This window comes from Ylistrum balloti, unplaced genomic scaffold (genome assembly GCF_031769215.1).
Source record: "Ylistrum balloti isolate Yb309-2 unplaced genomic scaffold, AGI_CSIRO_Ybal_v1 Utg369898, whole genome shotgun sequence".
Classification (NCBI taxonomy): Eukaryota; Metazoa; Mollusca; class Bivalvia; order Pectinida; family Pectinidae; genus Ylistrum; species Ylistrum balloti.
The window spans coordinates 20237-35971 of record NW_026782027.1 but is presented as its reverse complement, the minus strand read 5'-3'; the positions used below and the strand labels follow the sequence as shown (position 1 = coordinate 35971).

At 34.8% G+C, this 15735-nt stretch overlaps 1 protein-coding gene across 1 annotated transcript; it reads left to right on the top strand.

The window, feature by feature from the left end:
- The first annotated feature begins 5952 nt into the window (after positions 1-5952).
- On the top strand, positions 5953-7736 carry LOC132546597 (uncharacterized). The gene is made up of 3 exons (XM_060210321.1): positions 5953-6052; positions 6680-6857; positions 7607-7736. Exons 1-3 carry the CDS (start codon positions 5953-5955, stop codon positions 7665-7667), a joined length of 339 nt encoding a protein of 112 aa, XP_060066304.1. The 3' UTR covers positions 7668-7736.
- Positions 7737-15735: the final 7999 nt, after the last annotated feature.

The window sequence follows — 15735 nt, the reverse complement described above, 5'->3', positions numbered from 1 at the left end:
ATTCGTCGTATATGTCTAGTACCCAATTATCACATGTCTCCTAAAACAATCATGTACTGAGATAAACTCTTCATCGGCAAGCAGAAATTCATCATCGTCAAATCTGTCATATTTATTAAATACAAAGATATTAAGGGAAGCTTTTCGAGCAGAAAGGTACATGTATATTGCAACATGGGGGATAGTTATATTTGAAATATCTCATTATTGCGAAAATCATTCAAATGATTAGTTATAATCTAATTTAATTTCTTTCAATCATGTAGAAAAAAGACTGGAGATGACGATTTATTAGTCGCGTTTGATAAACTCATTTTACGGTAAATAGTCCACTGATTCCTTCTCAAATTGGTAGACAAAATATAAGATAACAAGTTTCCAGTTTAACATGATATTATTCAAGTTATACAGTGAAACGGACGAGGTACTAAAACATGCAATTCGCATAAAAAAGAACACAAGGTACACACATATGTGGTGTTGAATATTACAAAATTAAATACAAAGATACATTAATTATATCCATAACGTTTAAAGTTTTTTGTTCGAACATGAATATGTTCTTGCTGAATAGAAAATCCAAGAAAATACCAAAAGAATATGAAGAATATGAAGATTAACACGGAGACTTCTGAAAACATTTCACGGACAATAACATCATGTGCTTCGTAAACGTTTTTTGTTTCATTGACGACTCCACTATATAACCCTTGATGAATCCAAGTAAGTAATGCCAATTTTCGCAAATGACAACAAGAAATACAACAATGGAACAAACAAACAAAAAAAAATAACAAGCATCAAACACATCCAGCTGCATATCGCATAAAGAAATAGGATATTTATCAATGAGATCACGATGACAACTGTAAAACTTTCACATAATTATTATCAGCTGTAAGATTGTAGCTATAAACAAAATAAGCAAGCAAAGCAATGTGTTTATTATCATGTTGTACCAAGAAAACAATTTACTCTTTAAATTGAAAGAAGCATAACCCAAAAAGATTCCATACAAGGAGATAACTTTGAGAAAAAATAATGTGGAACAAAGTACAAACTGAAGTACTAAGGTACACTAACTTCAGATTAAATGTTCTAATATACATGCAGAACTTACCAGTCAAGTTGCCTGTAAAGCAGTGTGGATGAATGGGGAACAGAAATCCATTTTATAGAGGAATCGTCAAAATGAAACGGCATATGTCAAAGGGACGATAAAATGCAAAAATGGTGTCCAATAAAACTAGTGTCGTGGAACCACAAGCTGTATGATCAAGGAATAATACTCTGTTTACTGCCACAAGTATACTGTTTACCTACTTACACAACTTATTTATAAACTAGCATTATGGCTTCTTAATTTTTATCAAGTAGATGGAAATACAAGACGAACAACTACGACTAGTTTTTTGTGATCAACTTCGTTGTTTTATACACAACAATAGGGTCCATTATTGTTGTTAGGCGGAGTGGTGAGAAAAAAATAAACAAAAATAGTAGGGACAATAAGGGTACAAACAAAGACAAAGTAAACTAAAATACAAGAAGAACAATTACGAGTAGTTAATTTATAACACTACCTTCTGAATTACAGCTCGTATTTACAGGCAGATACTTCACGTCATGAGCTACATTTCAAGTGATCTTCCAACATTAGCTCTATGTCTGAATTCTTTCTTTATCATTCGAAATTACCTATCACATATAACATTCAGGTTAGACAGTACATATATATGTATATACTAGCAGCAAAAAAGAAACGCAAGTTCGGTTTTTGTAATATAACTGTGGCATGGAAGAAATTTAATTAAATTTGACACAGAGCTATCCCCGTGCATTGTTAAAATGATACAATTCAGCCAACCGTGACCACTCTCGAAGCTGATTTAAGCAGATTTTTCAAGAAAGCGTGTATCATGAACAATGCATATCAGCTACACACCATTTCGTTTTAGTAAATTGTAGAGCAAAATGCCGTGAATGAGTGAAGTTGATAGAGGTTTGAAACATAGCTCTGGTAAAGCAGGGAGGGGGGATTAAGAAGGTAATGTAGCCCAGCAATTTGGTGTATATGAAGCAACAATACACCAATTGGGCGTCTCATTCCAAAATGAGATTGTGTTACTGTACCAGGAGCGTTACTACGCTACGTCAAGATAGATGCATACGTCTCTCGACCTCCGTAACCGATTTCCGAGGGCCACGGAGATGGCACTCATTGCTGGCCAGTATGGCAATGCCACGACGTCCGCACGTTGGTCTGCCACTTACACAGAGGCGACGCTAACGTTGAATGCAGTGGCCGCTTGTACATCCACCTATTCGGTCTCCTTTGGCCCATTTGAGACGAATGTGTTCACTGACGAGGCTCGCTTTATAGGTCAGATAGACGACAACGTGCCTATCGACGTCGTTGCGAGCGATACTCTGAATCTTGCGTGACGGAAAGCGACATATTCGGGGATAATATGTTATGGTATTGGCAGGGGAATATCTCAAAGCAGTAACATATCGGGATCAAGTCTTAAGACCACACGTCTTTCCTTTTCTACATCTACGTAACCGTACGTTGCAGCAGGGCAAAGCGATGACATATTTCACTAGGGTTTGTCGTGACTTTCTGGCTCAAAACAACGTCCCGGTTATTGATTGGCTACCATACGTGTCCAGATTTGTCCCCAGTCGAGCATTTGTGGGACGAGCTGGACAGGAGGGTTCGTAAGTACGTCAACGTGTCTTATAATATCGCTAAACTCACCCAGGCAATTATTCAGGAGTTGTATAATATCCCTCAAATGTCAATAAACACATTGATGGGAGAGTAAGAGCAGCGGCTGTAGGTAGGGGTGGACACATATGCTACTGATTTGGATAAGGACTCGGCGTAGAGTAGCCCTGTTTTAACACTATGTATGCCGTCTGTGGAAGGTCAACAAAAATCATCAAAATGTATTTAGGTATAATGAACTAATCGTGAAATCGAAACAACGAACTCATCATCAACGAATCATGTAAAATAATAACTATAGAAATGTTGACTCTCGCAGTCTATTTCTCACAGGTTTCTTGGGTGGATTTGACGTTTTCCGCTATCAATGATATTATTTGCCGTCCGATCTACATTTCTCAACATTACTCCGGATCTCCATTTGTCATCAGCGTTGAGGCGTAAAATTACCCGCCATATAGTTAATTTGGAATCATCGAACTCCGCCCTGCTGTTGAGTGCGACCTTATTATCCAGATTCATTAGCTCATATAGTTCTGCATTTGGATACAAAATCCACATTGTGTATTCAATAAAACACAGCAGTCAAACAAGTTGATGTTTGGATTATACTATGAAATATGACAGACATTTTTGACATAAAACTGGCCACTCCTACTATCAAATGAAGATGTCGACCCTGATAAAATTAGAAGCACGGAATACAGTTCCGATTATGTAATGTTATACATATGTCATTCAAGTGCAATTGAAATGACCAACATGTAATATAAGTGGGTTGTTTTACAGAACCTTTAGAGTGCGACCTGTTCTACTGATAATTCTCAAGGATATCTGTTCAGGTTGTCAGTCAATGGGCAGCATAGTTTTAGGACATACCAGATAAAAGAAAAGAATGCATTATAATGAAAGTAAAATATTTTAAATACGATTCGGCCTGAAGGTATCGGAACATTATGTACATGATACTAAAATATATAAATTACACCATGATGACATTTTTAATTATGTGTTGTATACAAGGTAAGCGTTTATGAAATCAGAATGTTATAGGAATTTAACATTTGGATCAATTTACGTGATTTTAAGTATATATGAGAAACTTTAACATATCAACACAAAGGGTCGCCATTAGTCATCTTCACCCGGATGTTCCATCAATCATGATCAAATAGTTTACATTATACTGCAGAAACGAACACATAATATCCCATTTCAGGCCCCTGCCTGCAAGGAGCAACAAGATTATATTAATTGCATGGATACAACGGGTCAAATTGAAATAGATTGATAATATCTTATTGATAAACTTTCGCTAGGGTCAAACAAGGTAATTGCAAAACAGAAATTGTGATTTCTATAGAATAGGTAAACTGTGTAAATATATATTATTTGCTCTCTCGTAATTATTTTATATAAAACTGTTGAAAACATAAATCATGCACCAAAAATTGTTTCCTAACATTTATTTGTGTTTGTAATTGTTTAAAATACTACTGCATGCACTAGATCACTTGTGTGTTTGAAAGAGTCGATATTGCAAACAAATTTGGACGTTATTCCAGAAAATTTATGGGCTATTTTTGTTTTATGCGCAAAACTGCATTTCTCATTAAACTGTCATAGATAGTTTAAATAATAGTTAAGATACGCATGCAAAATATGCTTAAGTTATCTAAATATTGATATAAGTGATATTTAACAAGGTATGCTCAGATCCAATAGTTCGAGAGTGGCGTGGCCTATCCTTCCGACAGCCCCCTCCCCCACCCCAACATACACACACCCTTCCATAAGAAATCCATAAACAGTCGATAATTCTGAAAGACACTTTAGGTACATGTTTAGGCAATGTTTATTACACCCTTTACGGTACTAGCAATCTACAAAAAGAAGTTTTTCAATAATATTTTCAAAAATTATTTTAATTATATCTTAATCAAACTGATACCAAATCACTGCTATATTCCTTTGATTGATTAGGTAATCGATTCAATGTTGTTTTAATCATATCTTGGAAATGTAACATATAACATATGTCAGGTATGCGTAATAATGTAAATCGACTATTTCATTATCTCATATTTTTCAGTATTCTCTATTCGATCTTTCGGGAATGTTGTAGACACCTAACAGAAAAAGCCTGATCATGATAAGAAAAATAAAAATTATAACAGATTACGTAATCGTATGACATCTTATACAGATGACATTTCACATGGATTTATTTTGAAATTTAAGACAGCAGCAAAAAACACGTATTTATCTCTATATAAACAGCTTACCGCCCATCGATCGTCCCAGTCCTCAACTTACGACCACTTTGGTAAGTTCCTTATGCATTGACTATATGGAATGTAATGCTATTTCTTACCGATATATCTCGTCAAAATTAATTTCTTTGACAAACTCCGTCATTATTATCAACATTATTTTCAAAATGTTCAAAATTACAATTAACGTCTTTAGAAAATAGCATTTCCTGTCATAATCTATCTTCTGTGTTTCCCTTTAGTTTCATTCCTATTACTTCTAATTAATTTTATCGTTAAATCAAATTTCGTTCTATTTTACTTTGTTAGATTTTGTATTTCGTTGGTTTTAGGGTCTCTTCAGCTTCTTTTTTGTGAAAAAAATAATTCTTTACAATTTTATAGCTAAAAGAAATACACTTTTTAAATAATGGTTTTGTTCCGTACGATAGAAATTCGTTTGTGTGTTAAACATACCAATTTGTTGTGTTTACTGCGTTCCGCAGAGTGCATGATTTTACTCTTATGCATATAAACGTTATAGTTGGTGCAGCTACAAATGTTATTTGTGGTTTTTTAACTGGTGTTTAATCTACACAATAACAAAAATCTTGCTTCGCTGAAGCTGTTCAAGCACTTTTTTTGTGTCTCATTAACTTTATTTGTAAAACATTCTAACGGTTTATCACTGACAGATTTGCCAATACAGTTTATCATCTGTATAATTGATACAACTACCATTTATTTGTTGATTTTGAATGTTTACTTATTTGACTACTCAGACTCCATGGTCATTGTAACATATGTTTGATGTTACTTACTAAGATTCTAGTTCACACTTATTTTCGTTTCGACAAACACCATTATACGCCGCTAGAAAACTTGATGAATTTTACCATATTCCTTTTTTATTTACAACACTTTTATTTTCCGACAGTTCGCATTTTAGCTATTTAGCCGAGTATCATCATGAAATTAGCCCTTTTACTCGTGGTTGTCCTGCCTTTGGCCATCTCGACAACTACAACAACTACACGTAGATCTAATAACCCACTCCTGAACAGCATCCGTAAGTGAAGTGTTAACAAAGTTAATTAGTCCTTATTCGATGTACACCAAATAGAAGCATTTGCATCAATGACACTGTTAACAATACATTACACTCGCGTAAATAAAGTTGTGATAACGTTAAAAACAAAACAAGCAATGTTATAATTGCTTCATAAAACTATGTTCCTTGCTGGAATGAGATGTGCTAACAACATTGTATAGCGCTTTCAATGAGCAAGACACAGCTGAAGCCAATGATTGACGACAATTATCGGCAATGTATCCGTTATATTTTCTTTCGTATCGTATGCTTATGAAACATCATGACAAATTGATGTGTAGGGTTTCTTTTGCTGATATAATATGATATTCTTCTGAGCTTAATTTTGGAACATAACAATACTTTGTTTGATTGACAAAGGTTAGAATAGCAGATGTCGTCGATGAAGTAGGAGACGCTTTCTCTTAAAAAATACCTGGACTTTTTCTCATTTTATTTTCACTTGTCTGCGAGTAAATCGGGTTTTTTAAATTCATATCTTGCCCTCTTTTTATCGAACTTGATTTTAAATTAAGATTCTGTTGAAATGCGTTAGTATTCCTTATAATGTAAAACAAAATGTAGTCGTATCCTCATATGTTTCAGTTAACATTTTCCACGTTAACGAGCTCAAACTCCTGGTCACAGATTTAGTACATCAGCTCGGTTCCAACGAGAGGGAGTCAGAATGTGAGAAGGAATGTAACACTCTTGTTGACACACAATTCTCTACTGGATCTGTTAACACCATTTCTCACACTGCTTGTCCTCTTGCCTGTCATTCGTAAGTATTCGGGTAGATTTAATATCCCAAAATGTATTTGCTTTCTTCTAGGGAACATTAGAGATCACTATTTCAAAAAATTGGTTATTTTCCTTTTTGTCAAATTTTGGCTATGTTAATGAAGCTTGTAGAAATATACATGTCAAGGAGGTTATGATAGGGATTTGTGTTATCTTCATCAATTATAAGTTCAAATACTTCTTCCGTCCTTAAGAAACAGCGAAATGATATCCTCGAAAATAGAACAATACTACAGTGTCATTACACTGATGTGTAATGATCTGATCGCAGTGTAGAATCTGTCCTTATAATGGCCAACCAGCAGATGTTCTATTTGGAGAAACTCTTAAACGTTTGTCTAAGGCTTTAGCTGATCTGTTTCATTAGGTAAAGAGTCCTTGAACCCAGCCACAGTTTCTTCTGTATTAATGGAATTGATTTGCTATATTCATGAATTGGTCGGAATATCGATGGCTCAAATAGTAAAACAGTTAATCTATCAGAATTAATTTTTTTTTCGCTTTCTTTTCCTTTTAAAATTGTTTGTGGTCATCTTAATCCAAGCATCAAGCCTGGTCGCTATGGAGTCAATAGCAGCTAACATTTTTGACTAGGCATATTTCATTTTCCTAGTTAATACAATAGAAAGACATTGGAAGTTTAGATAAATGTATCGACCCATTAAACAACCGCATATGTTTATGTTGTCAGTTTAGGCTAATTATGCTAATAATATATTTCGTTCACAGGCTACAAGAACTCGTCCACTTTTTCCATATCCCGACACCTGCACCAGGTTCCTCTGCTTAAAAGAAAGGTGCTATAAACCTTAGAAGAATATGAACATTTTGCCATCCTAATAAAAAACGAAATCCTAAATTACGGTATTATTTCATGTGTTCAACTACAAAAAAAAGTTTTTTTGTGTGTGTTTTGGATTTAATATTGCTGCGCATGACAATGGGTGAGGAATACTCGTACTTACTATGCTAGTATCTTCGTTTCTATAGGTCGCACAAAAGACACACAGGTGACCACGAATTAGATGCAGTAGATTGCAACAATAAATTAAACTGCATCAAATGGCGCATTCGCCCTTCAAGGACTCTTCAGTGATGTTTAGGGTTCATTTTTGATTCTAAGGAGGCAACTAAGAGACGATGGAGGTCCATTCTCTTCGTGGATATTTCTCGATTTGCGTTATTTAGATCAGATGGTCGTCAGTGTGTGTATCGGCGTTGCAGATCACTACAGATTTAAAAGTGGATCGGTAATGTTTTGGGAAGGAATTTTCCGTTGCATAAAGACACCGTTAGTGATCAATAATGGTTAATTTACCGGCTGTAAGCTATCAAGATGAGATCTTAATGTTGTACCGTTCATTATAAGGCAGACCATCATTTGGCTACTAACACCAAGTTACAATTCCATGTTTTTCATAATGTAATGAATTCAAGATCCGGTTATGATAATATCTTGACTTCTCTAGCATTACGGTTCATGTTTACGAAAACGGTTATTTTACACAACTGGTAAGTTTGTTTTCGAAGGTACAGTAATTTGAAAAGTATTAATAATTAATATCAAAAGAGATATTGTCAGTCGAAATTATATTTTTTTCCTGACTTGGAGTTCCTAGATTCGTCATATGTTCTCTTCTGTTTCGTTATGTCTCAATTATTAGAACAATATCAATGTTTTATGTTTGTAAACGCTCAAGGGTAAAATGACATTTACACCCTGTACGAGACAGATAGCGTAAAATATATAACTTTTTATCACAAAATTTACAGAATTATCCGTAAAACGTCAAATATTGATATACATTTACAATAAAAGATCAACAAACAATGCCAAATTTTCCTTATGTTTTCATATATTAGAATGTTCTCCTATCAAATGTTGCATATCTGAAATTTATATATTTTCTTAAAGTTATAAAAAAGTCGATGCGATCGAATGGCAACACAGGAGGCAAGCGGTTTGAAAGGATATTCAATACTCCAGTGGAGAACTGTGTCTTTAAGTTTGTTACGTTTAGTCCATTGATATCAAGTTTGCTATAAGACAATAGATAACTTTTGGTAACTTTAATGTTCCTTAGAAGAAAGCAAATTTACATTTGGGGATTGTAAAATCTAAATGAATACTTACAAATGACAACAAAGAGGACAAGCGGTGTGAGAAATGGTGTTTAGAGCTCCAGTTGAGAATTGTGTGTCAACAAGCGTGTTACATGCCATACATGTAGTACAGAAAGAAATGTTTTAATTTTGATATAAGGCCCGTCGAATGTCATTCAAACCAATAAGTAGCGTAGTAGTTTTTTTCAAGAACATAACTATAGCATACACAACGCTCTACTGAATGATAACATAGTTTATCAGTATATGTAGAAATATAAATATTGAAGGATTTATACTATATATATATAGTATATTAGCAAGAGTACACAACAGTCCTTTTCCTGGCTTCCTGAGAGACACAAAAACAGTAGTTTAGCGATAGGATTGCGCTGATGCATTTAAAAGTAATACACTTAAATCCAATTTTTTTATAACGATGTGTCCTCTATTTATTTTCAGTTTCTCGAAACAAAACTTAATCAATACTCTTGGACGGTATATCTTTTCGAACGAATGTTAAAGGTCATTTTGAAGTACAAGTGTCATGAAGTATATTTCATTATAACGATTTCACAAATTGAAAATACAATAATACATATGACATAGTTTCTACATTAAGAGAACAAATCACAAAGGCTAACGCAAAATAAAAAAAACAAAACAAAAATAAAAACAAGACCTGGGGAGACAAGAAAAAAAACATATATACAAATTATTAATCATGAACTTACAAATACTGTTCATATCTGCGTCTACAACCTTTTGCTGGGGAGCTGACATTGCTAGAGGTAGGATAACCACGAGAAAAAGGGCGAACTTTATGCTGAATCATTGATTGAAGACTATTGAACTGAGAACGTTTCAAAATAATGGCAAAAGAATGACATTAAATAGAAGTAGAACTGTTAAGAGAGCGAAAATCTATTGCGTTTCAGTATACACTATGCACATATAGAAAAGAAGATAATTAAATATGATTAATGACCGTAATACTTTCATGTTCCTTCAAAAAGGACTATATTACATGAGTTCTGATGTAATAAGGAATTTCATCAAAGAGTTAAATTATTTAAAACGTAACGAGCCTTCAGGCGAGTGACATCTCAGGTTATTTAAGGGATGTCAACGATGTGTAATATTATGTTTATCATAAAACCCGTGTTTCTAATGTTAGTGTAAAAACGATTAGGAAACTAATTTTCCCTGTAGGGCAGACAGTACTTTCTTCACTACTGGGCAATTATATAAGGTCACAAAGAACGAAATCCTTTATTATTATTTCACTTATTCAGTTGTATTACACATACGTCTCATGAAATTGGCATGGCCTTATGACTTAGAACATGAAAGATTTCGAACTTTTTCGATAATACCCCATTCGTATTGTTATTTACGCTTATTTAGGGTTGTATAATTATTGTATCCACGTTTACAAAACTGTTCTCGGCCAAAGGATTTCCCGAACCTTTTAATAAAACAATTCATTATATATATCGAGCACCTAATTATCACACCTGAACAAACAATATCGTAGAGAAAAAATCTTCATAGGCAAGCTGAAATTCTCGCTATCACCATTGTCAAGTCTGTCAAGTTAATTTATTAAACACGAACGTATTTAGAGAGATTTTCAAGCTAATAAAAGCACATTTTATATAACGAAATGGGTGATGGTTTATAATGAAAAGATCAATTTGATAAATGTAAATTATGCAGAATAAATCTAGAAATGATTTATAAGTTGCATCTCGTAATATAATTTTACAGAACATAGTTCATCGGTTCCTTCTCTAAATGTGAAATTATAAGCTCATTCCAAGAGGAAACTGATTTAGGATTAGTTTTGAAACGCATGTGTGAAAAGGACATGGGATACGAGTAAATTCGGATCAAAAGTCAAACAGTGATGTTTTCGTCATCTTTCAGCACTACGCCCTCACATTGTCAAATGTAGTGATTCTATTTGACACTGGAAATGTGATCAACTGATCAACATCACCGAACTGGCAGAGGGCTATACACAGAACCACTGTACAGCACTCATGTGTCTCCATGCATACGCCAGATGTGACACTACCAGCACATTCAAAGGAATAGGAAAGATCAAGCCACTGAAAACTCTCCAGAAAAGTCCAAAGTTTGCTGCTGAAGGTTGGCGAACTGGACGAATTTACGTTTGCCATACATGGTCGTGCTAGAGTGTACAAGATTAATGAGCTGCGAGACATCCACACACAGGAGGTGTGTGCCAAAGAAGATCAGACCCCACCCATCAAAGAATGTCGACCTGGGATCACTTCCCCCTTATAGAAGTTTGGAGCAGCACGTAAGACGTGTCAATTATCAGGTTGGAATCTGGAAGAGGGCCCACATCGCCGAACCGGATATTCCAGATGTGAAGGTTGACCATGGATGGGAAGTCGAAGATGGAAAGCTGGAGCCACTGTGGTACAAAGGAGATGTTCTGCCACAGGAGCTCATCAACATCGCTGGCCAACCACTAGAGTCTGTCGACGATATGAATTCAGATGACTTGGACTGTGTGTACCAGCTGACAGATGTGTTAGATCAGTTTAGCGTACAAAGCACAGTGAAAGCACAGACAGTGATCTGGATCGACAATATGTACCCTCGAATGACATGAACTCTGTGTTTGTTAGATATTTAGAAACAAAGAAATGGTATATGAACAAAATAGTGTGTGGTCATTCAGCTAAATACTTCAGCTTCAGCTTTACAGACATCGGAGGTTGGAATTATATAAACATAAATAAATGTTAGGGAACAATTGTTGGTACACGATTTATGTTTTCAACAGTTTTATGTAAAAATATTACGAGAGAGAAAATAGTATATATTTACACAGTTCGCCTATTCTATATAAATAATAATTTCTTTTTGCAATCACCTAGCTTGACATATGCTTCATTTAAGTGTGTTTGGACCCAGCAAAAGTTTATCTATAAGATATGACCAATCTGTTTCAATTTGACCCATTGTATCCATGTAATTCATATCCTCGTGTTGCTCCTTGCAGGCAGTGGCCTGAAATGGGATATTATGTGTTCGTTTCTGCAGTATAATGTAAACTATTTGATCATGATTGATGGAACATCCGGGTGAAGATGACCGATGCCGACCCTTTGTGTTGATATGTTTAAGTTTCTGATATGTACTTAAATTAGCGTAGATTGATCCAAATGTTAAATTCTTATTACATTCTGATTTCATAAACGCTTACCTTGTATACAACACATAATTTAAAATGAAATCAAGTTGTAATTTACATATTTTAGTAGCATGTACATAATATTCCGATACCTTCAGGCCGAATCGTATTGAAAATGTTTTACTTTCATTATAATGCATTCTTTATTTTTATCTGGTATGTCCTAAAACTATGCTGCTCAATGACTGACAACCTGAACAGATAATATCCTTGAGAATTATCAGTAGAATAGGTCGCACTCTAGAGTTTCTGTAAAAAAAACATTCTGGTCAATTCAATTGCACTTTAATGACATACGTATAACATTACATAATCGGAACTGTATTCCGTGTTTCTAATTATTCGAACAGAACTTAATTTTATCAGAATCGACATCTTCATTAGATAGTAGAAATGGCCATTTTGATGTTAAAAATGTCTGTCATATTTCCTGGTATAAGCCAAACATCAACTAGTTTGACTGCTGTGTATCATTGACTAAACAATGTGGATTTTGTATCCAAATGCAGAACCATACGAGCTAATGAATCTGGATAATAAGGTCGGAGTTCGATGTTCAAAAATTAACTATATGGCGGTTAATGTTATGCCTCAACGCCACAGGATTAGATGATGGTAAATCAAGATCCGGAGTAACGTTGGAAGGTCTAGATCGGTTCATTATGCGTGACAAGACGGCAGACAACATCATTGATAGCGTTGTTTCGATTTCACGATTTGTTCATTATACCTAAATACATTTTGATGATTTTTGTTGTCCTTCCATAGACGGCATACATAGTGTTACTCTACGGGCAACTCTACGCCGATTCCTTATCCAAATCAGTAGCATGTGTGTCCATACCTACCTACAGCCGCTGCTCTTACTCGCCCATCAATGAGTTTATTGACGTTTGAATAAGGGCCTGAGTGAGTTGAGCGATGTTATAAGAGACGTTGACGTACTTACTAACGCTCTTGTCCAGCTCGTCCCACAAATGCTCGACTGGGGACTAATCTGGAAGTGTATGGTAGACAATCAAGAAAGAACCGGGACGTTGTTTTGAGCCAGAAAGTCACGACAATCCCTAGAGAGATGTGACCTCGCTTTGTCCTGCTGCAACATAAGGTTACGTAGATGCATAAGAGGAAAGACGTGTGGTCTCAGGACTTGATCCCGATATGTTACTGCTGTAGGTTTGCCATGGATAAACAGTGAAATGTTTTCACACTTTAAGATATTCTCCTGCTAATACCATAACATACTCTCCCCGAATATGTCGCTTTCCGTCAAGCAAGCGTCAGAATATCGCTCGAAACGACGTCGATTGGCACGTTGTCGTCTATCTAACCTGTAAAGCGAACATCGTCAGTGAACAACGTGCGTCTCCAATGGGGCAAAGGAGACCGAATAGGTCTTAAACCCCTGGCTTTACCAGAGCAATGTCTCATCCCTTATCGACTTCACTTATTCGCGGGATTTCGCTGTACAATCTTTTAAAAGAAATGCTGTGTAGCTGATATGTATTGTTCAATTCCATTTGTAATTATTTACCAGCAAATATGGTGCAGTAGCACCCATGATACACGCTTTCTTGAAAAAAATCTGCTTAAAGCTGCTTCGAGAGTGGTCACGGTGGGCTCAATTGTAACATTTTTACAATGCACGGAGGTAGCTCTGTGTCAAATTAAATTAAATTTCTTTCATGGCAAAGTTATATTACAAAAACCGAACTTGCGTTTCTTATTTTTCCTAGTATATACAGATATATGTAGTGTCTAACCTGAATGCTATATGTGATAAATAGCGTCGAATGATAAAGAAAGGATTTAGACATAGTGCTAATGTTGGAAGAACACTTGAAATGTAGCTCATGACGTGAAGTATCTGCCTGTAAATACCAGCTGTAATTCAGAAGGTGGTGTTATAAATTAACTACTCGTAATTGTTCTTCTTGTATTTCAGTCCACTTTGTCTTTGTTTGTACCCTTATTGTCCCTACTATTTTTGTTTATTTTTTCCTCACCACTCCGCCTAACAACCATAATGGACCCTATTGTTGTGTATAAAACAACGAAGTTGATCACAAAAAACTACTCGTAGTTGTTCGTCTTGTATTTCCATCTACTTGATAAAAATTAAAAAGCCATAATGCTAGTTCATAAATAAGTTGTGTAAGTAGGTAAACAGTATACTTGTGGCAGTAAACAGAGTATTATTCCTTGATCATACAGCTTGTGGTTCCAAGACAATACTTTCATTGCACACCATTTTTGTATTTTATCGTCCCTTGGGCATAAGCCGTTTCATTTTGACGATTCCTCTTTAAAATAGGTTTCTGTTCCCCATGCACCACACTGCTTTACAGGCCACATGACTGGTAAGTACTGCGTGTATATAAGAACTTTTAATTTGAAGTTAGTTTACTATAGTACTTCAGTTTGTATTTGTTCCACATTATTTTTTCTCAACGTTATATGTATTGAATCCGTTTTGGGTTATGCTTCTTTCGTATACAAATACCTCTGCTGATATAGTTTATAATATGAAATATTCGTGAACACTTTCTTTCGTATTTTATATCTAGGCCGGGAGTTAGAAGGGTCCGCCGTACACCTCCCCCACCCACTAAACTTCCGAACCAACATTTTTCTGAAGTCGATAATAATTGTTAACATTGTGTAAGTTGGGACGAACTTTCAGTTATGACGTCATCAAGATTGCCGCCATAGTAAAATTAACCCAAAATGTGAAAAAAAAATAAAAAAATTCTTATTTTTCGATCAAATTTAACAAATGAGGTATCAAAACGACCGCAATAGAATAACAAACATATCTGTTAACAAAACAAACTACTATGAAAAGATTAATTTTCAACAAAAATGAATTTGTTGATGTCAAAATTTAACATTTTCACAAAATAATTGTCATAATTTTCTTCCAGAAATATATTGGGTTTGGACGTTTTTTTTTTTTTTTTGTTTTTTGTTTTTTGTTTTTTAATCTTATCTTGATAATGTAACATATAACATATGTCAGGTATGCGTCAAAATGTTAAGCGACTATTTCATAATCTCATATTTTTTAGTATTTTTCTATGAGATCAGTCTGATTTCTTCCGAGAATGTTGTAGACACCTGACATAGAAAACGCCTGATCATGATAAGAAAAACGAATTTAAACTGTTTGTGCAATCGTATGACATTCTGTACAGATGACATTTCACATGGATTTATTTAGCAATCTAAGACAGCAGAAAAGACACGTATTTATTTCTATATAAACAGCTTACCGCCCATCGATCGTCCCAGTCCTCAACTACCGACCACTTTGGTAAGTTCCTTATGCATTTATTATATGGAATGTAATGCTATTTCTTACCGATATATCTCATCATAATGAATTTCTTTGACAAAGTATTTCATTATCATTAACATTATTTTCAGAATGTTCAAAATTACAATTAATTTCTTTTAATACCATTTACTGTCGACATTTATCTTCTGTGTTTCCTTTTAGTTTCATTGGTTTTAAATAATTTGA

Bases quoted from the DNA above. Each gene is read 5' to 3' on its own strand.
- LOC132546597 (XM_060210321.1), top strand. From the start codon at position 5,953: ATGAAATTAGCCCTTTTACTCGTGGTTGTCCTGCCTTTGGCCATCTCG. The intron at 6,053-6,679 runs GTAAGTGAAGTG...CATATGTTTCAG, and splicing joins CCCACTCCTGAACAGCATCC to TTAACATTTTCCACGTTAAC. The intron at 6,858-7,606 runs GTAAGTATTCGG...TTTCGTTCACAG, and splicing joins TGTCCTCTTGCCTGTCATTC to GCTACAAGAACTCGTCCACT.